This window comes from Orussus abietinus, unplaced genomic scaffold (genome assembly GCF_000612105.2).
Source record: "Orussus abietinus isolate OABI.00-Male unplaced genomic scaffold, Oabi_2.0 scaffold1, whole genome shotgun sequence".
Classification (NCBI taxonomy): domain Eukaryota; kingdom Metazoa; phylum Arthropoda; class Insecta; order Hymenoptera; family Orussidae; genus Orussus; species Orussus abietinus.
The window spans coordinates 2,126,176-2,152,455 of NW_019396017.1; the positions used below are offsets into that span (position 1 = coordinate 2,126,176).

The 26,280-nt window shown below is 49.8% G+C and overlaps 1 protein-coding gene across 1 annotated transcript in view; it reads left to right on the plus strand.

Annotated features, from left to right (window-relative positions):
• LOC105697908 (semaphorin-1A) overlaps positions 1-26,280 on the plus strand; it is a 70,957-nt gene that overhangs the window by 40,270 nt on the left and 4,407 nt on the right. Inside the window, exons 2-3 of the mRNA XM_012421641.1 lie at positions 22,612-22,708; positions 25,313-25,722. Of these exons, the coding sequence (XP_012277064.1) occupies positions 22,612-22,708; positions 25,313-25,722 (507 nt within the window). The remainder of the gene's footprint in view (positions 1-22,611; positions 22,709-25,312; positions 25,723-26,280) is intronic.

A 26,280-nucleotide genomic window follows, 5' to 3' on the forward strand; every position in this document is an offset into this window, starting at 1 on the left:
AATGGCCATATTTAATCCAGAATTGGAAATCTTGTTCCTAATTAATACAGTTAAGGGGATGTGAAAGTGGCATCTAAGTAATCCATCCTTCATGAAACTCTTCAAAGAACTGGATGTACCGAAACATTTTGGACTTCGCAATGTAAATATGGAGGCAATAAGGAAGGCCCCTCCACCCATGAAATTTACTTTTTAAAATTTCTCTTAAGAAATTTGTAAAAAAATTGAAATTTCATGGGTGGAGGGCCCTTCCTTCCAGCTTCAATGTTTATATTATTAATGTTTAAACGATTCGGTACACCCAGTTCGGCGAAGAATTTCATAAATGAAGCCACATCACCTTAATCGAGAAACGGTCAATTTTGGCCGAGGTCGTAAGGTTGCCCCTAAGAGAGCCAGATTGGCCGTGCCAATATAGTTATCAATCTCAGGAAAGTACATTTTGCTTCATGGATTTCCGCCACGCGACGACGATAAAGGTCTCGGCAGTGGCCAGGAACTTATTCGCGGTGAGTCCGAACAGTAAGGACCTCCAGAGCTCCTCGCAAGCAAAGAGACTCGGTAATGGTTGCAAAGTTGGGGGCATTAAATTTGCACGGCATTAAGGATTCCCTGTCCCCCGGAAAAGGAAAAAGGAAGAGACGGTCAGGAGGTTGGAGAAACGTTTTGTTGACGCCGAAGGACCTCTGTGGGCAAAAGGGCCCGGTAACCGTAATCCAGAGAGACCAGGCTTCGCAAATAAGCCTCCTTTTGGGAGTAAATGCGATCTCGTTCTCGAGGCCCGGTTATATTTCGGGTATCGACACCGCCGATAGATTTCCCAGGGTGGGGTACTTCCGCGCAGGCTGGGAACACTCGGGATATTAAATTCCCAGGAATACTCCTATGCATCCCGGGGGTTTAACGATACCTTGAGCAGTGCTCCGGTTAGACCAAAATGCTCCCTCAAAGGGTTTTATGAGAAACTTATTTTTAATTCAATTTTTAACGTCATTCCGATCGACGATAACGTCTCCAGAGTGGTCAAATTATTTCGCAACTAGTATCTACCATTAAAGGTTTATGGGTACTCGAATTAGATTTCTGGTCACCCCAAAACGCGTAATCGATGGATATCGAGAGCTTTCATTTTATTTGAATTTTCATTGACATTCCGACCGACGGTCATGTTTCCCCGGGGGGTCGAGTTGACCCGAGACGAATCTCTAGCGACACCCTCGAGATATAGAAAACCCTCAGAAATACTCCTAAGCATGTTCATGGACACCCGAAGTCATCTCTAGTTAACCCATAATGCATAATCTATGATTTGTCCAGAGCTTCGATTCGATTAGAATTTTAGTGACATTTCGCCCGACGATGGTCTTTCCGGAAGGGGGAGGATCGAGTTATTTGGCCCTCGCCGACTGCCAGCGATACCTGGCGCGATCGTTATCACTGGCTGCACCGAGCACGGCTATCAGGGGGTGAACCAGTCGGCAGCTATCACGGTGTCAACCGAGTCGGCTGGTAAAAGCAGGAGCGGCGCTCTGCCGCGTGTTATTGATCGACCCCTCTCGCGGCGCGCCCCCTCGCCCTCCTCCGAGGGGCGCTTGCCACTCAGGGATGGCCCTTAGGGCGATGCGACCCGGAACCATGGCCCCCGAATTGGACCGATCCAATTTACGAATTGAGACAATCATTTCGCGCGCGGACGTCGCCGCGACGTGGGAGTCCCCGAGGTGTCGAGGTCGACCCCTACCTCCCCGACCTCGCCGGGGCGAGGAGCCTCCTCATGGCACCGAAAAAAGGGAGGCGCGATGGACTCGCCGGGATCCGACTCCCCTGAAATGCGCGAAATCCAGTCAATTCTTTACCCTAGTCCCTCTCTTTGGTCTCGCAATCGCGCCGAATTTCCGACCCTCGCCGAGTGTCGGTCTCGGCGGGAATCCTTAGTTTCTCGAGATCGGGGATAAGTCGATAAAACGGCGCGTCCGCGTCAGCTTAAAGGCCCGACTCGGGTCCTCGGGGTGCGGGATGAATCTCTACACGGGGCGGTCCGAAATTGCGAACGCCCCCGCTCTCTGCCACCCCCGACTCGCTTCCTGTTCTTTTTGGGGCTTCGAGCTTTCGGCCGACTTTGATTCGCTTCCGGTCTGCGTGGAATATGCAGCTCGGCGGGCCAGGAGGGGCGGTCTCCGCTGTAAAGGTAGTAATTACTAAAGTCGCCGCGAAGCTTCGGGGACAGTGGATGCGGCGCGCTGCGGGATGCTGCGAGCTGCTGCACCGAGGCGCAGCGCGCTGAGCCCCTGCACTGAGATGCAGCGCGCTGAGCCCCTGCACTGCAGCGCGCTGAGCCCCTGCACTGAGATGCAGCGCGCTGAGCCCCTGCACTTAGACGCAGCGCGCTGAACCCCTGTACCGAGACGCAGCGCGTTGAGCTTCCGCACCCAGGCGCTGCGCTGCTACGTGGAGCGACTTGCATGGCGGAAATAGCCGGCCCGAGCGGAAGGAAGCTGGGCAAACTTATTCTCATCTGGCCAACTACCGGAGTTGCCAGGTGAGTGCGTTAATTAGTAAACGTCGCCTTTGTTGGCCCGCTGGATTCCGCGCCCTCCCGCCTCGGTGCGTGCAAACCGTAGAAACGGAAAGTACAAACTCTTCAGCGATTCCAGCTCTCCCTCTTTCCTCTCTTTCCCGTCATATTTGCACTGGCTCGGCGTAATGAGAGGGCTTTAAGTTGCGGATTAATCTCTGGATGCCGGCGCAGATGGTGGGGAATGTGTTTTAACGATCGGGAGCGAGCTCGACGGTCTTCTACGGCGATGCATTGTTCGCGAGTCCCGCCGAGACCAGAGATAATTATCTTCCGCGATAAGTCGATTAAAGGCTCGTGGAAATTTTGAAGAATTCCCGACTCGATGAAAACGAGAATTCTATATATATATATTTTTTTTTTAATGCATTCATTGCGATCTAAATCGCGAATATGAATAACATAAAATTCCAAACTTCGGGTTTATACTCTTATCGGGTATGTGCAGAGTAAGCCTATCATTTTGGGAGGAACTAAATTCTATCGGGTGGTTAATCGGTGAAATCCGGAATAATTACCGTTTCCGATAAGTCGATGGAGAGGACGTGGACATTTTTTGTCGAGTCTTATACGCGGTTTTCGATATCGCAAATAATAAAGAGCGATTGCGCATGCATTTGCTGTGTGTGGACGAAGGGTGCAGTATTTGACGATGAATCGATGTGAATAAAAAAAAGTATCGAAATTGGAGGCAGCTTCGATCGGGTCGTTAGCTCGGCCGTTTCGGGCCGCCACTTGGTCGTCGTGGCCGATCGATCTCTGGAGTAAACTTGACTCATCAGTGACCAGGCGCAGGAATTTCTGCGGAATTACGCCGCAAGTGCCGACGTAAAGTTATACGTCCTCCGGGTACACGTATAATCCGACGTCCACCGAGATCGTAATTGCAACAGCTGTTGATTGTACTCACCGCGCCATTAGTAGTAAAACAATATACGCCAGCGTTACTGCCGGTTACCCAGAAATGCCTTGCGCTTTATTTCTCGTTCCTAGCGGGCAATCGATATCCCGGGCGTATCGCCAGGCCGGCTTTTACATGAGAAATTACTCGGCGTCGATTTTGTCCGACTCGGGCGAGGGATAGCGAATAATGCTCCCCTTCAGAAATCCCTGTCCGGACCTACCGACGTGCATTTACTCACGCCGAGGGGCTCTCAATGCGGGAATCGGCCGAATAGCGATGCACCGTACATGCAGACATGCCTATACTTACGAATCATTTATTTATCCGCCTAGAGAAATTTTCCTATTTAATTGTTCCCTAGGTTGAACGAGCTTAAAAAAAAAAAATCGCCCAGAGACGTTCGACTCTTCTCTGTCTGTATGGAAGGGCTGGAGATTCCCGACGCCGCTCTCGCTAATTGGAAAAATTGTTTCGCCGTCCGACATGTCGAAATAAGAATCGCAAAGGCATTAAACAACGAGAGGTGGAAAAATGGGGAAATGCGACGGGGAATTTTTCCGACCGAAAAACCAGCGCGGCCCGGGAATTAATTCGGCCGGTGTATCCGTCACGGGGAAGATTTAATTCGACTCTGACATTTCCCCATTGAATTTAATCACCGCGTCAAACTCTTTCGCGTGCGTCGAGCCGTGCGGTGCGTGTGCGGCCCAGAATGCCCGGGGAAAAAAAAAACCCGCAGAAGGAATCTTTAATGTCGTGCCACGGGAACCGCCATTAAAACTAATTCGTTATTACTGCGCTTATGCGAGCGATCCTGCAAAAGAGTGGCGGCACCGGCAAAAAGGAGAGATGCGACCTTGTAAAGGGATTAATTAACAATTATTGCCGCGTCTACGAGTCCTCGCCCATGGGGTGCATTCCCATAGGTGACGGCTTAATGAGACACGTGACGTTCGTCTCGAGGGATCCACTTGCGTCTTCGGGATCTGCATTCCCGACGGGTCATGTAACTCCGGAGGGAATTCCACGATACGATCCGGGGCTAATCCGAGAAAATCACGGAAATTATGCGGCGCGGACGAAATTCCGACCGATCTTCCTCCTATTTCGTTTGGCTCCTTTAATGGTTTTCTTTTTCTAAGAGATTTCAGAATAACTTTTTCCTCATTTTTGAGAATACACATTACTGGTCGAATTATTTTAACATTTTATATTAAAAAGGATTTCCAATTTGTTTCGAGAATTAGGAGAAAAAGTAAGTAAAGTTCCGAAATTTAAAGGGTAACCTCGAAATCGAGATTCGCGACTTGGATTTGGACCAGGTGATTTATTTAACCGGTGTATGTAATACCGAGAACGGTCGGGCTCTTAAGGTAATCGAATAATTAAAGGAGAGGTACGCCGGAAATTTCTTCGCATTGTGCCGGTCGATCTTCTCCTCTATATACGCCTAAAATGATGATCTCATTAATTATGGCTGGGGTGATAAGACCTCCGGTTTTATCGCGTTTTTACTTCACCCCTTCGTGTAATTTCCTTCGCTTCCCTCAAAGCGTAACAAGATTGCCCTATTCATCCTTTCGCGACTGTTCTCCGAGTACCTCGCATTACCGAATCCGCGCGCCTCCACCTCCGACTTTGTGCGGAAGGGTGGCCTATATATATAGGGAGTAACAGAACTCGTGGCCACAGGAATTATACATCCCTATCCTCGTTGAAAATGGAGTCGAAAAGTCCCGTAGAATTTTTTCCTGCGCTGGATAGTTTGCCCGTAATAATTAACTAAAAAATGGTCAAGCCGTCAGACATCAGAGCGCTGCTGACCCGCGTTCCACTAACCTACACCCCTGTCTGGCTACTTTTCAGGTCGCAATTTTTCAACCCACTTCTACCCTTGTCGAAAATGGAGTCGAAAAGTTCTGTGGAATTTTTTTATCAGGTGTATAGTATGCCCGTAATAATTATTTTAAAAAATGGGCAAACAAGCAAGCCATCGGAGCGCGACTGACCCGATTCGCGACTCGACGCGCCCGATTGACAATTTTTCAATGAATTATTACAGGCAAGATACACACGGTAGAAAAAAATCCTACAGGACTTTCCTACTCCATTTTCAACGCGGTGGTGGCTGGAAATTCCGCCACGCCCTGTATAAAGGGAAGGAGATTACAAATCCGCGAAAGTGTGTCGCGCCGCTTCCATCTCGGCATTGGAAAGAATTCTTGGAGGATCCTTCAATTGGCTGGAATATCTTCATAATGGAGCGCTCGATGCTCGAACGACTCGCCAGAGTCAGGGGGGTGGGGGGAGGGGAGGGGAGCAATTAGCACGGCGTTCGTAAAACAACAGTGCGCACTCGGCTTTCTTCGTTTCCCGTTTCCTCCCCTTTTTTTTCCTTATCACCCTTATATCGAGCACTTTCGCGGCGACGTTTATCCTCCCCGCGGAGAAGGAGACCACGTTCTCCCCGAAGAGGCGGTGTTTCTCTTTTCCCTTATTCCGCGAAACACCAGCCACGAGTAATAACCTCGCACAGAGTCGAGCCGAGATCTCTCGGAGGCTGCTCCAATTGGCCGGAATCTTCGTAATGGACCTCTCGACCCCGAGTGCCCATCGAAGGCCATTACGAGGGGGGGGTGGAAAATTTGCAAGTGTCGAAGAGCGACGAAATTCGGACCGCCGATTAATATACATTAGGGCGATTTCGGGGAAAATCCCCTCTCGGACCTTCAAAATAACCCCCGGGGGAATTTTCGCAAATATACTAATTAATGCACGGCTTGTTTGCCGACCGTGTTTACGCTTATAATTTTCACCGTCGAGATTCATCCCCTAGGTCGAATTAGCTGGTTCGTTTGCGCAGTCTCGCCATCGGGCGATGCGTTTCGATTATTGATATGTAATAGGGGAAGACCGTTTCCGTCGATCTATTCTGGGCCCTTGGCCGATACTTGCGGGGATGAGGAATTAAACCCAGTCAGTAAAGTCACGGGATGATAGGGTACTTTCGTGGCCCGTTAACACAACGACCGTCCCGAACGCCACCCACTCGGTTCCGTATTAGCGCGGGGATAATCTTTTGCAGGGTTGCGACCGCGCTAATGGGGATGGAGCTTGATAACCAATTCATGCCGCGCTAATACCGAAGCCTCTTGCGGCGAAATCCCAGGGTGGCGTTCGAGCCGGGCCCTGCAGCTCGCCTGCAGCCTGATGCCGCCTGATGCAGCTTAATGCAGCCCGCTGCGGCCTCCCCTGCATATCTCGCGTGTCCCGCTGCATCTCGCTGCATCCAGGCGCATCTCGGCGGCGCGATTAGCGGGTTCCTCGTCCTTGAAGCAGCTGCCCGGTAATAATGAATGCCCGTTTAAGTGTCGCGGGTGTTACGGGCACTCACGAAAATTTCCCATGTAACTCGCGCTAAAATGCATTTTAGCACGGGCGTAATCGTTTTTACGACCCCCTTCAGCGTCTCCGTTTTAGATGCCGACATTCCCGCCGTATCGAATACGTTTTCCCTCTGGAGACTCGACGCTTGATTTCCGTCGGAAAATTCACCCCCGAAAGGGGTGTCGCGGTTTTTGGCGCGGAACGGACGCCCGGCTACCAGCTGGTATTAACGTCGCGTTAGAGGCTAACGAATGGAGTGCATTCGGCGATAAATTCGCACGCGTAATTTATTATCGGGGCATCGCACGGTATATGGCCGGCGAGGGCGCAGGATCGCGAAATTTCGTCGCGTAGCTTTTGGCAGGCCCGAATCGAGATACCGAGGATTTTTCGGCTTTTCGTTACTCGTAGTTGCTGGGAACGCTCCTTGCAAACGGACCAGACCGGCTCGATGTATCCGTATGGACGTGCAGGGCGGAAGATCGATTTTCGCCGATTTATATTTTTTCCCCCTGAAAACCATAGAACGGTTGAAGCGCGACTTGGCAGTGGTGCCAATTGGACCGCGGCTGAACCCCATCAATGGCTGTTGATCGAGCCGCCGTCAACCGGAGTCGCGGGGCTCCGGAAAACGGCGCGGGCGTTCCGCCGCGGAACGGCCGCGGCACCCGTCGATTCGCCCCGGCGGCCAACTTTTATTCCTTTCATGCATCTTTATGGGGTCATTCGCATACGAGATTCCCCGGGGGTGGCGCGAGACCGCGAGGGCGAAGCCGGCCCGGAAGCTGGAGCTGTCGAGTAGTCCGCCCCGGTCGCGACCTCGGAGGTCAGACCCATCTCAAGGGATGGGCGCGTAAACCTCTCCTGCTTAAATGCTCGGAAGAAATCCCACCAACGACCTGTCGGCATGCTGGATTTCCTCCTGCCTCTTGTACGTTTTACCTGTTTTTTTTTTTTTTTTTTTTCTAACATTTCCAATGAGAAATTCGTCTTTGTTTTCGGGGTGGAGGTGCCAGTTTAACGCTCGAGTCTAAGGAAAATCGGATTTGCGGGGTAAACGAGGGTTAGAAAAATCTAGCATGCGGATTGTCGAGCGTCGAGATTTTTTTTTCCTTTTTTTAATATAATTCCACTTTTTCGATGTCCCTCGAATGTCGCGCGGCCGTTTAGGCCGGCGTCAGAATGTTTTGACAAGCCCTGTAATATTTCACTCGGCCGTGGTTTACGAGTCGGAGGAGTAATAAAACGTGTAACGTAACTCCGGGCAGCCTGCACGCGAGGGCCAGTCGATCGACGGAGGTGTTGGGTCGCCGTTATCTGACGTTACGAGATTTGTTAACGAGGCCCGCAATATTTCTCCTCCCGGATACAGGCACGGGTCGAAACGGAGGAGCCGGTGGACGTAATATAATAATCCGCGCACGCGATCCCCGGTTTTTCCTTCAAAGAACCCCATAACGGGCCCCTAATTGCACCGTATTACATCGTCCAGAAAATAACCGCGGTTTTCTGCCGTTTAAGATTTCACGGTTTTTGCAAACAGGCCTGAATTGCTTCGTGCCCATTTCAAAGCACCGCCTTCGGTCTGTATTTTTTTTCCGCCAGTAATCCCGTCCGACACCTAATAACCACTTAACGTATCCCCGCGTTTAGACTTGGAAGAGCGATAAGGGAAACGTTCCTTTTTTTCCAGAGCTTGCCGAGCGATCTCAATCTCCAGCCAAGGCACCTTCGGAATTCCACGGTGGGTCCCTCCCTTTAAGGTATCGATTGCGACATTCAACCTCGATGTTGTCACCACAAAGGGTGCGCCTCATGCGCCGCTTTGGGGGGCCGCCATTTTATTCGGGACCGCGGTTAAGCCCCTCTCGGTGGCCCGGTATGAAATATCACACAATTAACATCCCCGGTAAGCCACTCGACCCCGTAATCGATACCCTAAAGCGAGGAGGGTTTTTCGAGCCCCGGTCTCCTTTCCTCAATGTCCTCCATACCTCCAAGCACTCGAAGATTAATTCGAAACCTGCCGAGAAAATTTTCACCGTCCCCTTTCAATGGCATACTTTATCAAATTACTGGACCGGGTGGTTTAATCAATATTCTTAATAAATCTCCAGATCCATCTTCGGCGTTATTTCCGTCATTTATACCAAGACGAGGGAGATGTCGCGAGTTTACAGCCGACGTTCTACAGGACTCTCTCCTCTTTGACTTCAAAGCTCGACCTACTTAAGGATTTTTAATGCCCGGCTTCACCGACGGCGTCTAACTTTACCGGATGATATAAAATGCATTCGGCTGCGCGTTTAACGCAGCGTGCCATTTTGCGGCTCCGTCACACCCAAGGGATGGATGCGTGGACCTAAAATCCAGTTTGAGGCACAAATAAAATTAACTTGGAATGTTTTTGCGATGCAGACGTTTGTCACGTCCAGTTTTGTTTGCGGCATTTTTTTTTTGACAAAAACCAGAGCTGTTCAAAAAGAAACAAATTCCGAAATCGTGGAAATTTGAATTTTTCGACTCTAATGGATTGTCTGACCTTAGGGAAATTCAGAGCCTTCCAGAGCCTCAAAAACGTTAAAATGGTAATTTTCGGAATTTGTTTATTTTTTTCAAAAGCTCTGGTTTTTGTAAAAAAAAAGTCACAAACAAAACCCAACATCGCACGAACTTCTACATCACGGAATCATTCCAATAAGCCTATTAATTTCGTTTTTGCCTCAAACTGGATTCCAGGTTCACAGACCCAAGAGATCGCCGGCCAAACCGCGTAACCGGATCGCGAGATGAATTCCAGGTCTCCAGAATTATGCGAACTCTCCTTGACACGGATTGAAGAAAAAAAAGGGGGCTGATATCGAGGCCCTCGCCGGAAGCCGTATGTGCCCAATCCTCTGTGGGTTAATCGTTACTTACCCTGAAAAAAAGCGGCCGCGGGGTGCCTTAACCCCAGAAACGTGAATTGGGTCGTACGTTCCCCTTCTAACCCAGAAACTTTAACAGAAGAATCCGAGGGCGACACCGCGAATAGTCTTACGAGATTAGGCTCGCACTCGGTGCCTCGGAGTCGAGTCTGACCTGTTTCAGGCCGTACCACTTAATCCGTCTGCACGGTGATAGGAGGTACGGCCAAAGCTCCTTATTGGCGAGTTTCAATGTCCACAAAGGATAATAATTCCCGTTTTCATTATTCGCGACCGATAATTCGATATTCTCGAGTCGAATCGTTATTTCATTTATACGATTCGGTGGAGCGGGCATTGCGTATAGAATTCCGACAACCGGCAGTCGTTTTAAAATAGTAACCCCCTATTCTCAGTTTTCTAAGCTTTAACAAAGGAGAATTAATTCACGCCTCAATTTCGAAATTGAAGGAAATTTAACGTTCGGGAAGATAAAAATTGAAAGGCTTGAAAAACTTGAGGATATTCCCGCTGGTACATATTTTTAGTTTACTTACTATTTATTTAAAATTTGGTGACGTGTTATCAATCGGTGCAGGGTTAGCAAACATGGCTACATGTTGTACGGGAATTTTCATCCGTACGGCAGACATCTTGCCCCCTTTTCATCGGAATCACTGGCCGGTCTGCCGATACTCCTGCACGTACCACTCGGTCGTCGATAAACCCCGGAAAAAAAGGGGGGAGAACGAAAATGCAAAATAAAAATGACGCGCACTATCGGCGCGTCCGCAGCTACGCACACATAGGTGCGAGACACGAGCCCAGGGCTCCGTCGGTAACGTTCCGGCCCGATAAGCCTTATCGGCTCCTTAATTCGCAGCCGCGCATTAGCGTGCGGGAGCTCGCATTAGGCCGCGTTCGGGGACGATCGATGGGACTCCCACCCACCTAACCTATCACGAAGCACGGCTCGTTACCGTCACCGTTCTCTCATATCGCGGATCGTACATATTTCTTTCTATTTTCGGTATCGACCGGACACGGAGGGTAAAAATAAACACCCGCGGAAAGTCGGCGCGAGAGAAAGAGCGGAGGGCCGCTCTAGTGCCGCGGCGGCCATATTGGATTTCACTCGCGCCGTGAGAAATACCAGTTATACGGCTTACCATGTTGTCGGAGTATCTTGTTAATATTAAATCGGGCGAAAGTGCCTTTGCGAGACGAACGGGAGGCCGCTGCCGCCCCGGGGACCTCACCCCGAGGTAAAATGTTTAAAGAACGCCGAGTAATTTGCGCACGTCCCATTGCGCCCCTCGCGGGGCTAAGTAGACCGCAGAGGTCGGCGCGTCCCTTCCTGGGGGTGCGCCGCCATCTTTGACTTCCGTCGCAAAGAATCCTCCCGGCGACGAGGATTCGGTGAGACAAAGAGAGCCCGCGGAGTAACGCGATGCGCCGGTCATTAATCTCTTTCTTTCCCTCCCCTGCCGAGCCCTTCGTTCCGCCCCCGCGATCCTTCCGCCCTTTGGCGAGGCGTCGCGGAGAAACCGGCGGAATCGGACGCAGCCGCGCGGTGGCTTTGTAAAGCGTTAATTCCGCACGAGTGCACGCAGCGGAGCGTCTCCGCTCCGCGTCCGTCATCTCCTCGTCTCTCGTTTTTCCCCCCGACCCCCCGGGACATCGCCCCTGCTTCTTCGACCCCGGAATTTCTCTCTTTTTTTTTTATTTCAACCCACGCCGCACCGATTCCGCGAGCACCGTGTTTCCTCTCGGTCCAGTTGGCGCTCGAGGGCCACCCTTGCGGCCGAAACGCCGTGCCGCTTTCCGCGCCGTCTTTCGCTCTAATGCGCTGCGATGATAATCCCCATTAGTCCCGATTTAATTTATCGATCTCGAGAGCTCGTGCCCGCGTTTTCTTTTTCTTTTTTTCTTTCCTTCCGTTTTCCCCAGCCGTTCGCCGCAGACGGACGCGGATAACTAGGCGCAGTTCGCTGCAGCCCGCACGTGGGAATTGCTGCAAAGCAGCACGCGGTGCAGCATGTTGCCCCTGTTAACCACATCCAGACTTCCCGGACATGCCACGGCACGCTGGTCTGCGACCGACCCTCGGAAATGCGCCTCTGCTGACCGGCATGCATTTTTTCGAGTTAATTACCCGCCCATGGTGTTCCGGCCCGATTCCGATTTTCTAGTTTTTTTCCCCTCGATATTTCGTTACATCGCGTCGACGGGCTCGGCGCTGTTAACGAAATTCGAGGGCCGTTTCGAGAACGGAAAATTGGGGCGAAGGGTCGGGACCGGGTCAAAAAATGGCGGATCGATAGATAAGAACCCGGGGCCGGACTCGTGGACCCATCTCGATCATTCTCGATCTGTTTCCCATAAATTCATCCCTCGATGGTGGTTCCGCGCCAGCGGTCCCCTTTTTCCATCCCAATCGCCATGATCGGATCGATATATCGGGGTACATTTACCGTGTCGAACTTACTCGTCCGAGATGCGGTGAGAGAAAAAATTCCTGTGGCATGTCGGTGGAGGCCATTTGGGCTTTTCCCGGTTTTCCTGGTTTTCTCTTCTCGAGTCATAGTATTTTTAATATATATGTATATATTTTTTTCTTTTCTTAATTTCTTTTATCATTTTTCCATCGAGGATCTACGGATTTTCCGCACTGTGAAACGCGACTTGACGCACCTCGTGTATGGGGGAACTTCTTCCTCCGAGTGTTGTACGCCGAATAATTCTCTCGGTGGGCTTTTCCCTCGCTTTGTCGAAACTTCCGAAATTTTACTTCACCCGGGTTTTTGCCTCTCCTTTTGCTCCTAACTGATATCGTCATTCGCGGCCCATTCCGTATTCTCCGCGCGCGTCTGCGAGACGCGAAACGCGTCCGCGATCGCGGGCCCCGCTAAACCGGCGGATTCAGTCGTCGAGTGCAGCTGTCGCCTGTAAATATGCAAGTAGTCGAAACTGCGTGGCGAAGAATGCAGATACAAACGCGAGACGTATTCCGAACGTATACGCGACGTCGACGGTGCGGCAAAGGCATTCGGGCCGCATGCCCGCGCGTCCCGCCGATACCGTCCGGATTCTTTCCGCAGGATGTGCGAAAGAGAGGTCCATCCATCCTGCCACCTCTCGTTCAACATTTGCCCTTGAAAATAACCCGTTAAGCCCATTTATTCCGATTTAATTAGGAGCATATGTACCATTTGCCATATTTCTTAAAATTTCATTCGATTGGGTAATATCGGAAATAATTCATCTCGATATTTATACAAGTTCGGAATTCCCTCCTGACTCGTCATGATACAGCGAGGACTTAGTGGAAATTTTTCGCCTTGACACCTTAAGTTTACATTTTTCTACCTTTTTTTATTTATTTATTTATCACTGGCTCCTCGTTATACCGCAAGGGGTTAATACGTACACCCTGGGAAATAAATGTCGCTGAAGCAGAGAAATGTTTCTTCGGATGGTACCAAGGAAATATTTCATTATTCTGCACGCGAGGGAGGAAAAAAAAAAAGAAAATGAAATTTTTACTCACGATCAAACGTCGAAAGTTGCGACGAGCGCGAAGGTGGCGGCCGATTACGCGGCAAAGTGGCCGGAAATTGCGGAATATTTCGGGAGTGGCGATCTTATCGCGGATGTGGGACTTCTTTATGCGAGCCACGTGCTTCGAGGAACGAAGGAGAGGCCTACGACGACGACGTACCGATTGCCGAGCTTTCCGGGCTCGACCCGAATCCCCGAGAAATTGATTCCGCCGGGGACAAAAAAAGGATTCCGGGTTTAATTCCTGCGATCCCGCGTGACGAATGAGGGAACTAAGACCCGGAATCGTCGATAATGGGGGGAGGAAAGAGCGATAAATCTGCGCCAGGGTGAAAGTTGGGACTCCTCAAACATCGCGACCGATTTCAGCCGGTCCATCGGTTTATCGTTTTATTTATTTATCGGTCACCCGCAAACGCCGCGAGCCCGATAAGTCGCGGATTTATTTAACGCGCTACGTTAAGTCTCCTTTTCCTCCCCTTTTTTACCGGTTGTTTTTTACCCTCGCGAGGGACGCGGAATCCGCAGCGGCGCGGTACATACGTCATTATATTGACACGCGGGAGGAAAAGCAACGTCCTCGGAGATTTACGAATGTACCTACGACGTGTGTACGGAGATTATATACGTCAGGTGGATTTTGGCGCAAGCGCCGAAACGCAATAAATCTCCCTCTTGTGCCCCCCGGTAATCAGTGCCCGGTAATATTCTCTAATAACGGCCTATTCCGAGACACATATCAGATAGCCAAACACGCGATCCCCCGTATACCTATGTCGGCCGTGTCACTGATTACGATTACACCGTGCGGTCCTCCTACGCTGTCATTGGGATTAATCCTGGCGGAAGACCACCATGGACCTCGAATAAGTTCCTCGCAAACCCATGGAAGAGGCGTTCAATTACTGCTTCATTGCTCGCGTCCCTCTTATCATCCTACAAAAAATCATCTATGCCCCCACGCAATAATAACGTAACGAGGATAACACGTGGCGGTTTTAGTGTCAAATCTTTAGACAATAAACCGACATTGAGTAATCCCGTAAAATGTTACCAAACACAAAGACATGATACTATAAATTAAATAATGGACTCACTTTTGGAATTTACACGTAAGCAGTTCCACTTCAATAGTAAAGGGAAAGCGTTCCTCCATTGGGACAAATTCGGAATATCTACCGTTCATGTATAGCCGCGAGAGGAGCGATCAGCTGATCCACCGAGTCTTCCGGAAGCGTAAGTTCCGGCGAACTCGAGACCTCCTTTGGGAATCCTCCAAAGGGTTAATTTGGAGGAGCGACACGGTTCATTCGCGGATTCTGGTACTCGGAACGTGGTCCGTGGCCATGCATATGTGTCAGATTTATGCGAGCGTAACGCCATTTTGGGGAGCGGAACCGGCGCGTAGATGGCCGCCCATTATAGTTGCAGGATGCAGGGCCATGTACGTATCCAGGAGGCCGTTGTACGGAGTGTCTGCTGGGAGGGCGTCCATTTATTTAGCAGCTTCTTGGAGCCGGTCTACATAATATAGACACCATTTAGCTCTGCCATTCGAGATGCCAGAATGCCGGTTATTGATCTTCCCGGCGCGGCTCGATACACGAGGGATGCGTACACGCAAGATGCCCTTAACGAATCTATTAGCCTACCGAATTCCTGACATCTTCCGACAAGACTGTTGATCGATTCAATTACACCTGCCAGTCGCCTTTGATTGTCCTCTGTAACATCGGTGATGATGCACCGGATTCGTTAACGATCGACCGCGAGCCTCCACCTGAGCGCCGAACTGCATACGTGCACTTAAGGCGGGACAAAAGTGGCGGAAAGTGAATCGTATCGACAGTTTTTTAAGCTTTCCCCCAAACCATATATACCGATTCCATCGATATTTTCCCTCGTGAATGCGAGCACCTTAACGAGAGTCCCAAGACCGGTGAAATTGAATGTTCTAATTTTCATTAATTAATAATAAAAAATTTCTTTAATTAATAATAAACGATTGGCGACGGACTTTCCTATCACCTTAAGTAGATTCGGTATGTACACAGGATGCATCTTTCGAGTCTTTTCTCGGGGGGTAAAAAAATTCGGAAAATTGCATTTTAGTACAAGCCGCGCAGTTTGCTTCTATCTCGGTGTGAAGTTTACTTCGTCGATGCACTTCTTCCATCGGTTCCTGATTGAACTTATTTTACGGCACCGGTGAGGGGGGTCGAAACAAGCGGAGGTAACGAACGGTGTGCTACGGAGCGGGGGAAAGGGATGATAAGGAGGAGGCGCCGCGGATAAGTGCGGATAGCGCGGAGCCGTGCGATGCACCGGGACATGCGCGAATCGGCAGTGAATACCGGAGGTCGGTAAGTGGATTCCCCAGGTCGCTGCATTCGAGGGAAACACGGCATGGCACTTTCCCCGTGTTAGGGCGCGAAAGAGCGCCTGGGTAAATCGAGTCATTCGCGGATCTCGAGTCTCCCTGGGCGCGAGAAAGGGGCCGAAAGGGTGTTCCCTCTATTTATTTATCGCCTTCTTCAGGAAGCCGACTATATCGAGCTTAAAGCCGATGAAGGACCCTACGGAGCGTTTATCTCGGGGCGACCAGTTCCTGACCTACCCCTCGACGGAGGACGTCGCCTCGCAAGACTCATAGTACGAATTCTATAAATGAAAAGGATTATTTTCCAATTTAATCGGGTAACTTAATCCAATGTACCCTAACCCTGGTTTTCCAGGGTGGATGTCTGTATATGACGCATTCGCGATTTTTTTATCAATTAAAAATGAACGCTCCTAGTCATGGAGTCTCACAGGTTGCTCGTAATTTCCCTCTTAATCGGGCAACGGTTATCAGCTGGGGTAGCGAGGAATTAATGACTGTGATTGAAACGTCTCGAGTGGGTTATCAAGGTGTTACTACTTTTGGATATAGAAATAGTGGGGCGGCACTTAATTCCGCGAGCGACGACATCAGATATGCGGCCGAGCCCGTGCAGGACTTAGACCGTTAAACGTGTTCGACGACATGTCGTGCGATTTATCAAAATATGATCTACCACTTAGGTGTATCGCGTTACCGAAAGGCCGCCCAGCGAATATCAACGACTCGGCGGGGTCGAATAATTATTATGCACGCCGCGTGGAATTGAAGCCGCGAAGTCGCGATTTATTGTTCCACCAGAAACAAGTGACGTTAATCCGATCGGGGCGATCCTTCGGATGGGTCTCGTAGGGATTATCTGGAGATTTCAAGGCCTGGTCTAAAGTGCTCCTTTAAAGTGCCGGGGGAATGGTGCGAAGGAAGTCAGCTGTGCGTGAATTTTGCACGTCTAATGGCTATCCATCCGATTAGCCCGACTCCTCGAGGGTGACTGGGGTGAATTTTTAATTACGTTACTTTTTCAATCGTCAATCAATTCAAAAGTCAATCGAGCGACGCCACCAGCCGTCAACCCTCTCATATTCTTGCCAAAGTATTCGCAACCTTTTGTATACGCAGTACTCAAAAATCGTAATTATTCTAACGCGCAATTATTATTGGGTACGCGATCGATGCTTAAAAATTGCAATTAATTCCGAGCCAATCCAATGATTTAACGATCGGACTAATCATTTTCGGCACGACGAAGGATAATTATTATGGACACAATGGCGTCGTTGTAACGCCTCCTCGAGCAACAATTCGCACTTTACTCGCGTTCGTATTGTCATTGAACTTCCTGCGCGTCGTCGAGTAATCCCGACAATGAAGCGTGGTTGATGACTTCGTTCTCGCCTTTTTCATTTTTTAAAAATTTTTTTTCCACGAATAACTATCCTGGTCCCCGACGTTGCGCGGTAATTGCACTTCGGAGGGATCGTATAATGGTCATTACTCCTTATCCATATCCGCGCCGATCGTGCATATCAAAACCGAATCGTATTCCGGTGGCCCGATTTATTTCGCGGGCAAAAAAGAATCGGCGCCGCTTATTAATATTCACGGCCCAGCTGTTGCGATATATGATCCAAAGAGCATGAATTATGGACGAGGGTATGTACTCGGTGCATAGTGCTTTGCGGTGGGTACGAATGTATTTATCGCGTACACGGCATTTCCGTATGCGCGACAACTTCCTGCCGCGCTCTCTTGCACATTCTCTCCTCTCCCTCTCGCCGTGCATTATACCATCAACCTATTATTGCACTACCGATAGTGACGCTCTTGATTTAGGGAGGGATCAATATTCGCAAAGTTCCGCGGGCGGCGGCATTGTTAAGAAATTAATACACCCCGGTTGGCGTCTGGAGTCCAGTCAATGACTCGTGATTGCACATTGTCTCGAAACAGCGTCCCGATATTTCCTCGTTAACCGGGATCGCGTCTTCAGAAATTCACGCTTTCCCACAAACCAGAATATCTTTAATTTATAATAATTGACCCAGATGAAATTCAGATTCCCAGCGCCGAAGAACAAGTCGAAGGCCCGTCTCGATAAAAATTTAAACGAAAAAGATATCTTGAGATTTGAGCGTCCCAATATTTTCTTATCAATCGGGATCGCATCTTCAGAAATTCGCCTTTTCCTACGAACCAGAATATCTTTAATTTATAATAATTGACCCAGATGAAATTCAGATTCCCAGCGCCGAAGAACAAGTCGAAGACCTGTTTCGATAAAATTTTCAAAGAAAAAGATATCCGGAGATTGGGGAATCCCAAGGAGTTCCCTAACCTGCAACTCCAATATGGCGGGCCTTCTCATGAACGAATCTATCGTTCGCATGCACACCTGGAAATCGCAGAGGCGGATGCTTCCCCGCGAAGAGGCGAACGGTTATTTTTCCGCGATATGAAGGATTCTATTAAAAATATTCCCCGCGGAATTCCGGGCGGAAAACGCGCGCCTCCCAATTGGCCGTCCGCGTTCCTCCCGCGTCCTGGCCGGGAGACAACGGGGGGAAAGAAGAAAAGGGGTCTCCGATATATCTTCGGAATTCGTATTTACCCGTTTCGCCCTTTTTCCTCGGCCGGCGATTGCCCTCCCCCTCCCCCGTTTTCGCGTTCCCCGCTCGGTGGATTCGCGATTGTTGTCTCAGCGAAATTGGAGTTTACCTCCGCTACTTGGCGACCGCTTCGCGGCTCCACCGCGGCCGCGTTTAATCAGAAGGAGTGTCACATCGGGGCCCCACGCCCCCGGAGGCCCTTAACGACGAAGGCGACCACTCTCTTATGGATGAGGACTCGCTGCATCCATGGATGTGTCCAAGGACGATAAAGTCGGCCCAGGGCCGAGAGGGCTCGAGCTTAATGGCTCCCCCTTCGTTAGAGTCCTGCAGGACCTCTCTCTCAAGGCATACTTCTTCGACGTAGGGGGCGATCAACCCCCCGCGAAGAGCTGGAACGATCGAGCTACGATGTCCAGAGCCAAGGATCGATCGATCTCCCGGCCCGAGATATGTGCCTTCCTCGAGAAACTCTCAAGTGAAACTCGACAAAATTCCAGCTCGACCGTAGTCCGCCCGTAGACCAGACGTGCATCCTCCCTACTTAATTGCCAGATAATTTTCAATTCCCTCTCGGATGTATTTTTCAGCGAGAACGCTGGATTTCCGAGTACCTATCCACCCCAGAGAAAGTCGGAATTTTCTCGAGAATTTAATCATTTAGCGCGCAATTAGAATACGACCTCCATGTTATAGACATATAAATCGGGATTTCGTAAGGGTGCCGATTACACGGATTCGCGAAAGCGCAGAGAGGAAGGAGATGAAGATCGGGATCGACGGGTTTCGGGCGGAGGGGGGTAATTTATAGAACAATTCCGTCCGCAGAAAAGTGGATTATTTAGCAGGGCCTGCTCCGCCGGGCACACAACCTCGGCACGCCGCGGAGGTGTTAAATAATGCAGGCGGCCTCCAAAACGGAGCAGCCTCCCCCGGCGAGGGATTAATAAAGTCGTTTATTTACCGGGACGGCTCTCGTAAATGAAACGCGAGGGCCCCGATGAAAAACGAGGGGAAAGGGAGGAGGAAAGTCGGGTGCTAATTTCCGAGGGGGCGCCCTTTCTCGAGTCCCTTATCGGTGTCTTGTTCGAGACCCTGGTGTGATAAACCTCGGTCGGCGACTCGAGTGCGCACTTCGGAGGCTTTTATTCAAGTTCCTCTCGCAAGTCGCGATCAGGAATCCAATCGAAGTTCGACACAAAGTGACGAAAGAGGGCGAAAGCAAAGGGGGATAATCCGGAGCCGTTGTCGCGTCTCTTATAGGCGAAGAGACCGACTCGCCCCCGTAAACGGAGATCATCCCCGGCGTAATTGTTTCGGGCCTTGACTATTCAGGATCCTTCGCTTCCGGTTAACCTCGTTGTCCCCAACGCCAACGGCGCTCCCAAGTTCGAAGTTCGATCCGAGTTCGACGAGCTCCCCGTAAACCCCGAACCCGTGTCCGGTGTAATGCCCCCTCCTCGTGTAATTGACCCGGAATTGTTTGAAGACCGTGTGTGGGAATCTTCGCGCGTGACCGAGACCAATGGTCCTCCAATTCCCTGGGACGATCCAGAAAATTTATACAAAATACCCGGTAAGAACTAAACAACAATTACAACACGACCGGCATGCGGTAAAAATGAGACTTCCAAGTCTCCGAGGGAATTACATTCATTTTATTAATTCTTGGATATTCTGCATTGATCTCGTTTCGGGCGGGGCGATAACGCGCGATTATTCGTATAAATGGCAATTGCTTGTAAATTTGATGAAATAAGTATCTCTTATTTTACGCCTTTTTGCTAGGAGGTGGTGTAAGGATTTGTATGCGCCGTCGTGACGGGCAGAGATAAAGTGAAAGGATCGATAATGCAATAACTCGGCAAATGGCGGGTTATGTACGACTCGGTGCATCCCACGACGGCTGCTCTTCGTTCCTGGGACGATCTATTGTCGTGGCACGTTGTTACTTAAATTTCGGGGAGCTCCGGATGGACGTCCAGGATGGACGTCCTCCGGCGACTCGAATGGGTCTGGCTCTGGTCCAGACGAATCCCGAAATGCCGGTGGCCCAGTTCGCCCCCGCGGATTTTCTCCCCACGAGTGCGTCCACCTTTTCAGCTAATCAATTCCCGGGTATCGCGAAACACACGTCCGGGGGAAAGAAAATCGTCGTCGCGGCCGTTCTCGCACGTGCAACCTGCGCTGCACCTTGCCGTGCCGGCGCAATTTACTGAATTACTTTTGACCCTTATCGCCCGCTGTACGAGCTGACACGGAGCGCATGTCAAGAGTCCAGGTACCGCCTTACGTGCACCGTGTCTGTACTCCTTATCAGAGTCCCGGGAAAAAATGATTACAAATGGCTTTCGTCGAACCTGGAGACAGGGACTTTTTATTATCCCGAAAGGAAAGGGAACTTATCAAAATGCGCCATATCCCTCGGTAATTGCGCTCCCTAGTCGCAATTTACTGAATTATTTTCTTCATTTATCGTCCGGTGTACTACCTGACACGTGGTGCATGTCAGGAGTGCAGGTGCATCGCCTGTATCCCTTATCAGGAGTCGTGGAAAAAATGATTGCATATGGCTTTCGTTCAATCTGGAGACAGGGACATTTTGTTATTTGTAAAAGGAAATTAAAAATGATCTAAATAAATTTATGTTCTTCGGTTATTGCGCTCGCTCCTCGCGGCGTACTTTGGCTCCGGTCCCGTGGTTTCCCGGGACCTCGGGAGACATTAACGAATCCAATGGCGCCGTTTAATGAAAAGTGGAAATCCCGCCCGGTAGAGGCGGCGTTTTGTCCACGTCACGGGTCCCGACATTTAGCAGCATGTTTCACTGCCATGTCAGCGGTGCCGTAGTTGCCGCATTAGTGTCAGCGTTCCCGACGTGGCAGTAAACTGTCGGCTCGAGTATCGAGATGGCCGAGGTAGTTCATTTACTCGTTCGCTCGCTTCAAGACCCTCGACCTGGTCTATCGGGAACGGTTTAACCCTATAGTTACCAAGCGTCACTATAGTGGCTCGGCCTGGCCGAGGTTTTTCTACGAAGCTCCCCATGCACTACAGCGGCCCCCTTTATCACTCACTCAAGGCGACATACAAACATCGCATTAACGTACCAACGCAATAAAATTGGGAAGCACAATTTACCCTGCGTTATCCTTGTCGAAAATGGAGTCGAAAAGTCCTGTACAATTTTTTCCTACGGTGTGTAGTTTGCCGGTAATAATTTGTTGAAAAATTGCCAACCGTGAACATGGTAGAGTTGCGAAAACGCGAACCAACCGTGTTCTGTTTGATTGGTTATTTTTAAATTAATTTTTAAGGTATTCGGAGTCATCGAATTCACTTCTTCCTTCGATTTGTGAGGAAGGGCGAGGCGGAGGTAGGGGCAAGGGAAGCCTCGAAGAGGAATGTTTATTTAATTTCGCCGAATTGCAGGAAAGTGCCGGCCCGCTTTGGGCGAGCTCGACGTGGCGTAACTTATCCGCTTGAATTCCTTTTAACGGGCCAGGACACCGCCAGTCTCCTCCAGGAACCGACGTCCCCGTTTCCCGTTTGCCGTCTCCCGTTTCCCGGGACGTCGCCGTCGAGACGCCGCGTCCCAGTTTAATCGCACGCTCGAATTGAAGTCCCAGCGTTTCGGCCGTTGATATATATCGAGCCTTGCATAACATGCATGGTACCTATTTTTAAAGGGACCCATATTTTTCTTTTTGATCTCTCTCCACGGAAATTCGATCTCTCCCCTCTCAGCCTCCTCGTTTGTTTTTTTTTTATAGTCGCGACGAGAGAAAAGGAAATAGCCGAGTTAAGCGACCTCGCGACATCGACATCGAGTGATAACAAAAGCGTATACCAATTTTTTGATAGATTAATTTCTCACGTTAAAAGATCTCATTTTTTTCCCCTTTTTTTTTTACATAAGAAGCGCATTCGACGACATTCTCATTCTTTATTCTTTTCTCCGAAATTTCTTTCTCTTATCGTTATCACTGGATTGTGATGGCGACCCAGGAAAAACGACGCCGAAACTTTCGAGCGAGACGAAAGATCGATACGTAGCGATACGTCGGGTCTTTCCGAGGAGCCTTGCGGCTTCGTTAGCGGGCGAATTGTTGCTTGAACAATGAACCGACGCGATTCGTCGTTATCAAACCGCGGGCCGGTCGGTGCGTTTCCGGGCGGGCTGCGCGAAAACTTAACGCGCAGGTCGGGCTCGGTCTTTGCGGCCCGTCCAATTAGGGGCTCCAAGTAATTCCCCTTCACGGGACTGACTCGAAAACCTTTCCGTGTTGCAGGTGCGGAGGACGTGTTCAGGTTCACGGGAAACGAGACGCACACGGATTACTTTCGACTGGTGCTCAGGGACGGGAACTACCTGCTGGTCGGAGGAAGGTAAACATAAACGCTGCTCGCGGCGCGAGTGCGCTAATTGGCGGAGGGCTCTCAGAGGCGGTGAACTTGCCCGGGGATTTCGGCGAGGAAAAGCCGCGTCCCCGGGGACCTGCCCTCCCCTGGGACTCCCAGAAGAGCCTAATTTCACGAACCTAGGATGGACACATGAAGAACGGGGGAGAAAGGCTGTTTTCCTGCTTTTTATCCCCCTGCGCAAGCAGAAAAAAAAATAGCCACCCTGTTCTCCAGTTATTTTTTTTTTCGCTAACTTCTCAAGAAAAGGAGAGAGCCTCCCTGTTCGCTCTCCTTTTTGCGACGACTTCTTGCACCGAGAAAAAAGAAATTCAATAAACCAAAGGTTTCGCGATTCTGAACGAACATACTGTTTATTCGAGTTTTAATTATTATATATTAGTTAAATAATTATTATTTGAATTAACGGGATATTTCTTTGGCTCGATGAAATTTTTGTTCTCGGAGAAGAGTACCTGCGATCGGGTTTGCCAGATTTCTAATTAGAATTCTCTTCCGGCTTCCCAAAATGCAGATATTTCTCGGCCCTCGATCCGCTCGATCGAGGTCTCTCGGGATCGAATCGGCGATTAAGGAGCGATTGGGCAAACGTGAATGCGCTAATCGGGAGAGGGCTTATCCGGAATGGAGAAAATCCCAGGCTGAAAGCCCTTGTCCTCGGGCCGAGGTAATGGCCCGGGATCGATTATTTCAAATCGCGATGGCCATTGGAGATTGAATTTTTTTTTCCGCGCTCTCTTCCTTCCCTTTTCCTCGGTCAGTCGTGTAAATAAAGTATCGGGCCATAGGGCAGCGCGGATGCGTTTACTCCGCTTCCTCCTTTTTCCGGTCTCTCCATCGAATAATATCCGGTCAGTCGGACGTTATCACGGCCAAGTGGTCCGTAATAAAACCGCGAGGAGGTGATCCCTTTGATGAGAGATCGCCACGGTCGATCGATCCCTAATAGGTGGCCTATCGATCCCTGATCGACGTTCGATCGATCCGAAGGGACGCTGGGGGTCGATTTTTCCGCGCCTCTCGCGCCGCTCCATTTTCTGTTTATTTGATATTTTATCACCAAATGCTCTTCCCGCCGCGTAATTGCCCGATCCATTAGCGAGCCGGACGGGAGTGAATTTTCAAAGGTTTTGCGTTTCGGGATCGAGGGCCTCGATTTTCCGGCCATGTCGCCCCAGTGACCGAAATCGCACGGCGGAATTGACACTTGACGGGGAACAAGAGCAGAGCTCTCGTCTTACGCGCGTTAGGCTCGACCGGCGTGGATCAATGTTAAGCCTTGCTTAATTACATAATTGACCGACCGAGCTTCGAAGCCTCGCCGTTGATTGGCTGATCCGGAAGTTAACCAAGGCATAACATTGAACTTTGGAAACCCGAGCTCGCCATTAACCGATTAGAGGCCAGTTCCACTACAGGAACTCGGATTCGAATCCGGAGAGGGTCGAATGACGCCTCGACCTAACCTCAAAAAATCAGATCCATGGAATTTCATTTTGATTTAAAATCATTCATTGCTCGTGATAAAGAAAACGCAAAACATGTATCATTTCTAACCTAACTTAACCTCTATAAAATATCGAGATACACAGAATGGGAATTAAAATAGACTTTGTGTATTAAAAATGTTCTCCCTTCCTAAGTTTTTTTTTTTTATATAGCGGGAACGTTATGATTGAATTATTTCGTTCATTTTTAGCCAGTCGCTGGTAGTAGCTTTAATCGAACTATCGCACCCGGCGATTTTCGCGACGCACTTTGAAGATTCCCTGATTATTATCGTGTGAAATAAATAATGCATTTCCCGAAATCAGCCTTCCCTCGCGCGAGATAATCGCGGACAATGCGCGCGCGAACCATTGTCGCACGGGGCTCGAATCGAGTTCGATATCGAGTTCGTTCGGACGTCATCGGATTATACTACTTTGCCGATTTGCCGAGTTCGCTGGCCGCGGACAAAAGTTTATTCCTTCCCGGCCGTGCGAATGGGATGTGAATTAGCGCGATACGGCTCCCCGCCGGGGATTGTTAACGCTCGTTACCCCGTGAATCGCGTACAAAAAGGAGGGCTCGAGCCTTGCTTCAAATCCGCGCGATTATGAAAACACCAAAATTAGATAACGAAATAATATCACGGGGCTGTCACGCGGACAATAACTAGAAACACGGTTCCGAGAGAAGTACATTCATTGATAATCCCTCCGCGAAGAATAATAATAAAGGAAAAAGTCGATTTCTTGGAAATTACGTAACCCCTTAAGGGGATGTCAAAGCGGCACCTTAGAGATCATTATAGAACTTTTCGGTAGAACTGGATGCGTCGAATCATTTCAAACTCCACAACGTGAATGTGGAGGCTGTTAGGAAGGTCCCTCCACCCGTGAAATCTCATTTTTAATGGCGTTAAAAGGTCTAGAGATAAATAAAAAAAGCAGGAAAATTCCTGGGCGAAGGAAAGTTTCATAAACGGGAGCTCTGATGGTAGGATTCATATTGGCTTAAGTTGAGGGAGGGATTTTTGCTTAGGGAGACTTATGGATATTTTTTTTTCTTTTTTCTCTCGATTTTCAGGAACCTCGTGCACAACCTCAGCCTGACGGATCTGACCGAGCAGCAGAGGCTAACCTGGTACTCGCCGAAGACGGACGTCGAGATGTGCGTGATGAAGGGGAAGGACGAGGAGAACTGTCAGAATTACGTGAGGATCTTGGCGAAGACCGGGCCGAGCAGTCTCCTGGTCTGCGCGACCAACGCCTTCAAGCCAATGTGCCGGGATTACGTGGTGCATCCAGGGAATTACACGGTCGAGAAGGAGAGGACGGGCCAGGCCATGTGCCCCTACGACCCCCAGCACAACAGCACCTTCGTATACGTGGACGGCGAGCTGTACACGGGGACCGTGGCCGATTTTTCGGGCATGGACCCCATCATCTACAGGGGCCCCCTGCAAACCGAGCAATACGACTCGATGAGTCTCAACGGTAAATCCCCATGATCGCTGACGACCCCATGCTTCCCCTGACAACGATGAAATGCAAGGCAAAAGTCAAGACCCTGAGAAAAAAAAAAGATTCGTTGAACGAAAGATTCATTAATTCATTATTCTTTGAATTTACGAATTATCCGGTGAATTTTTTGGTTTCTCAAAGTAGGATCTTGATCTTTGGTCTTGCCCAAGTTTTCCGTATCACCGCTGCGTGGAAGTTCAAAGGATATAAATAATTAGAATAATTCGATTCGCGACTCCCAAAGGATCCCCTAGAGATTTAGGATTGCAAGGTCTCGGGGAGCGTAAAAGGAGGGTCCGTTGTAATAACCCCGTCTCGCAAATCGAGTCGATATCCTGAAGGATCTTCGATAGGAGGAATGAAAATTCAGAGGAGCTTAAATCTCCCCACGTCGGAATAGGCGGGGAGGAAATAAGAAAGCTCGGCCAGATTTATCGGGGAGCGGAGCTAATTTCTTAAAGGGTTGAGCCGACGAGACGCGCGTCGAGAGATTAATGTCGCTTTATGAATCCTGAGGAGCTTATAAAGACG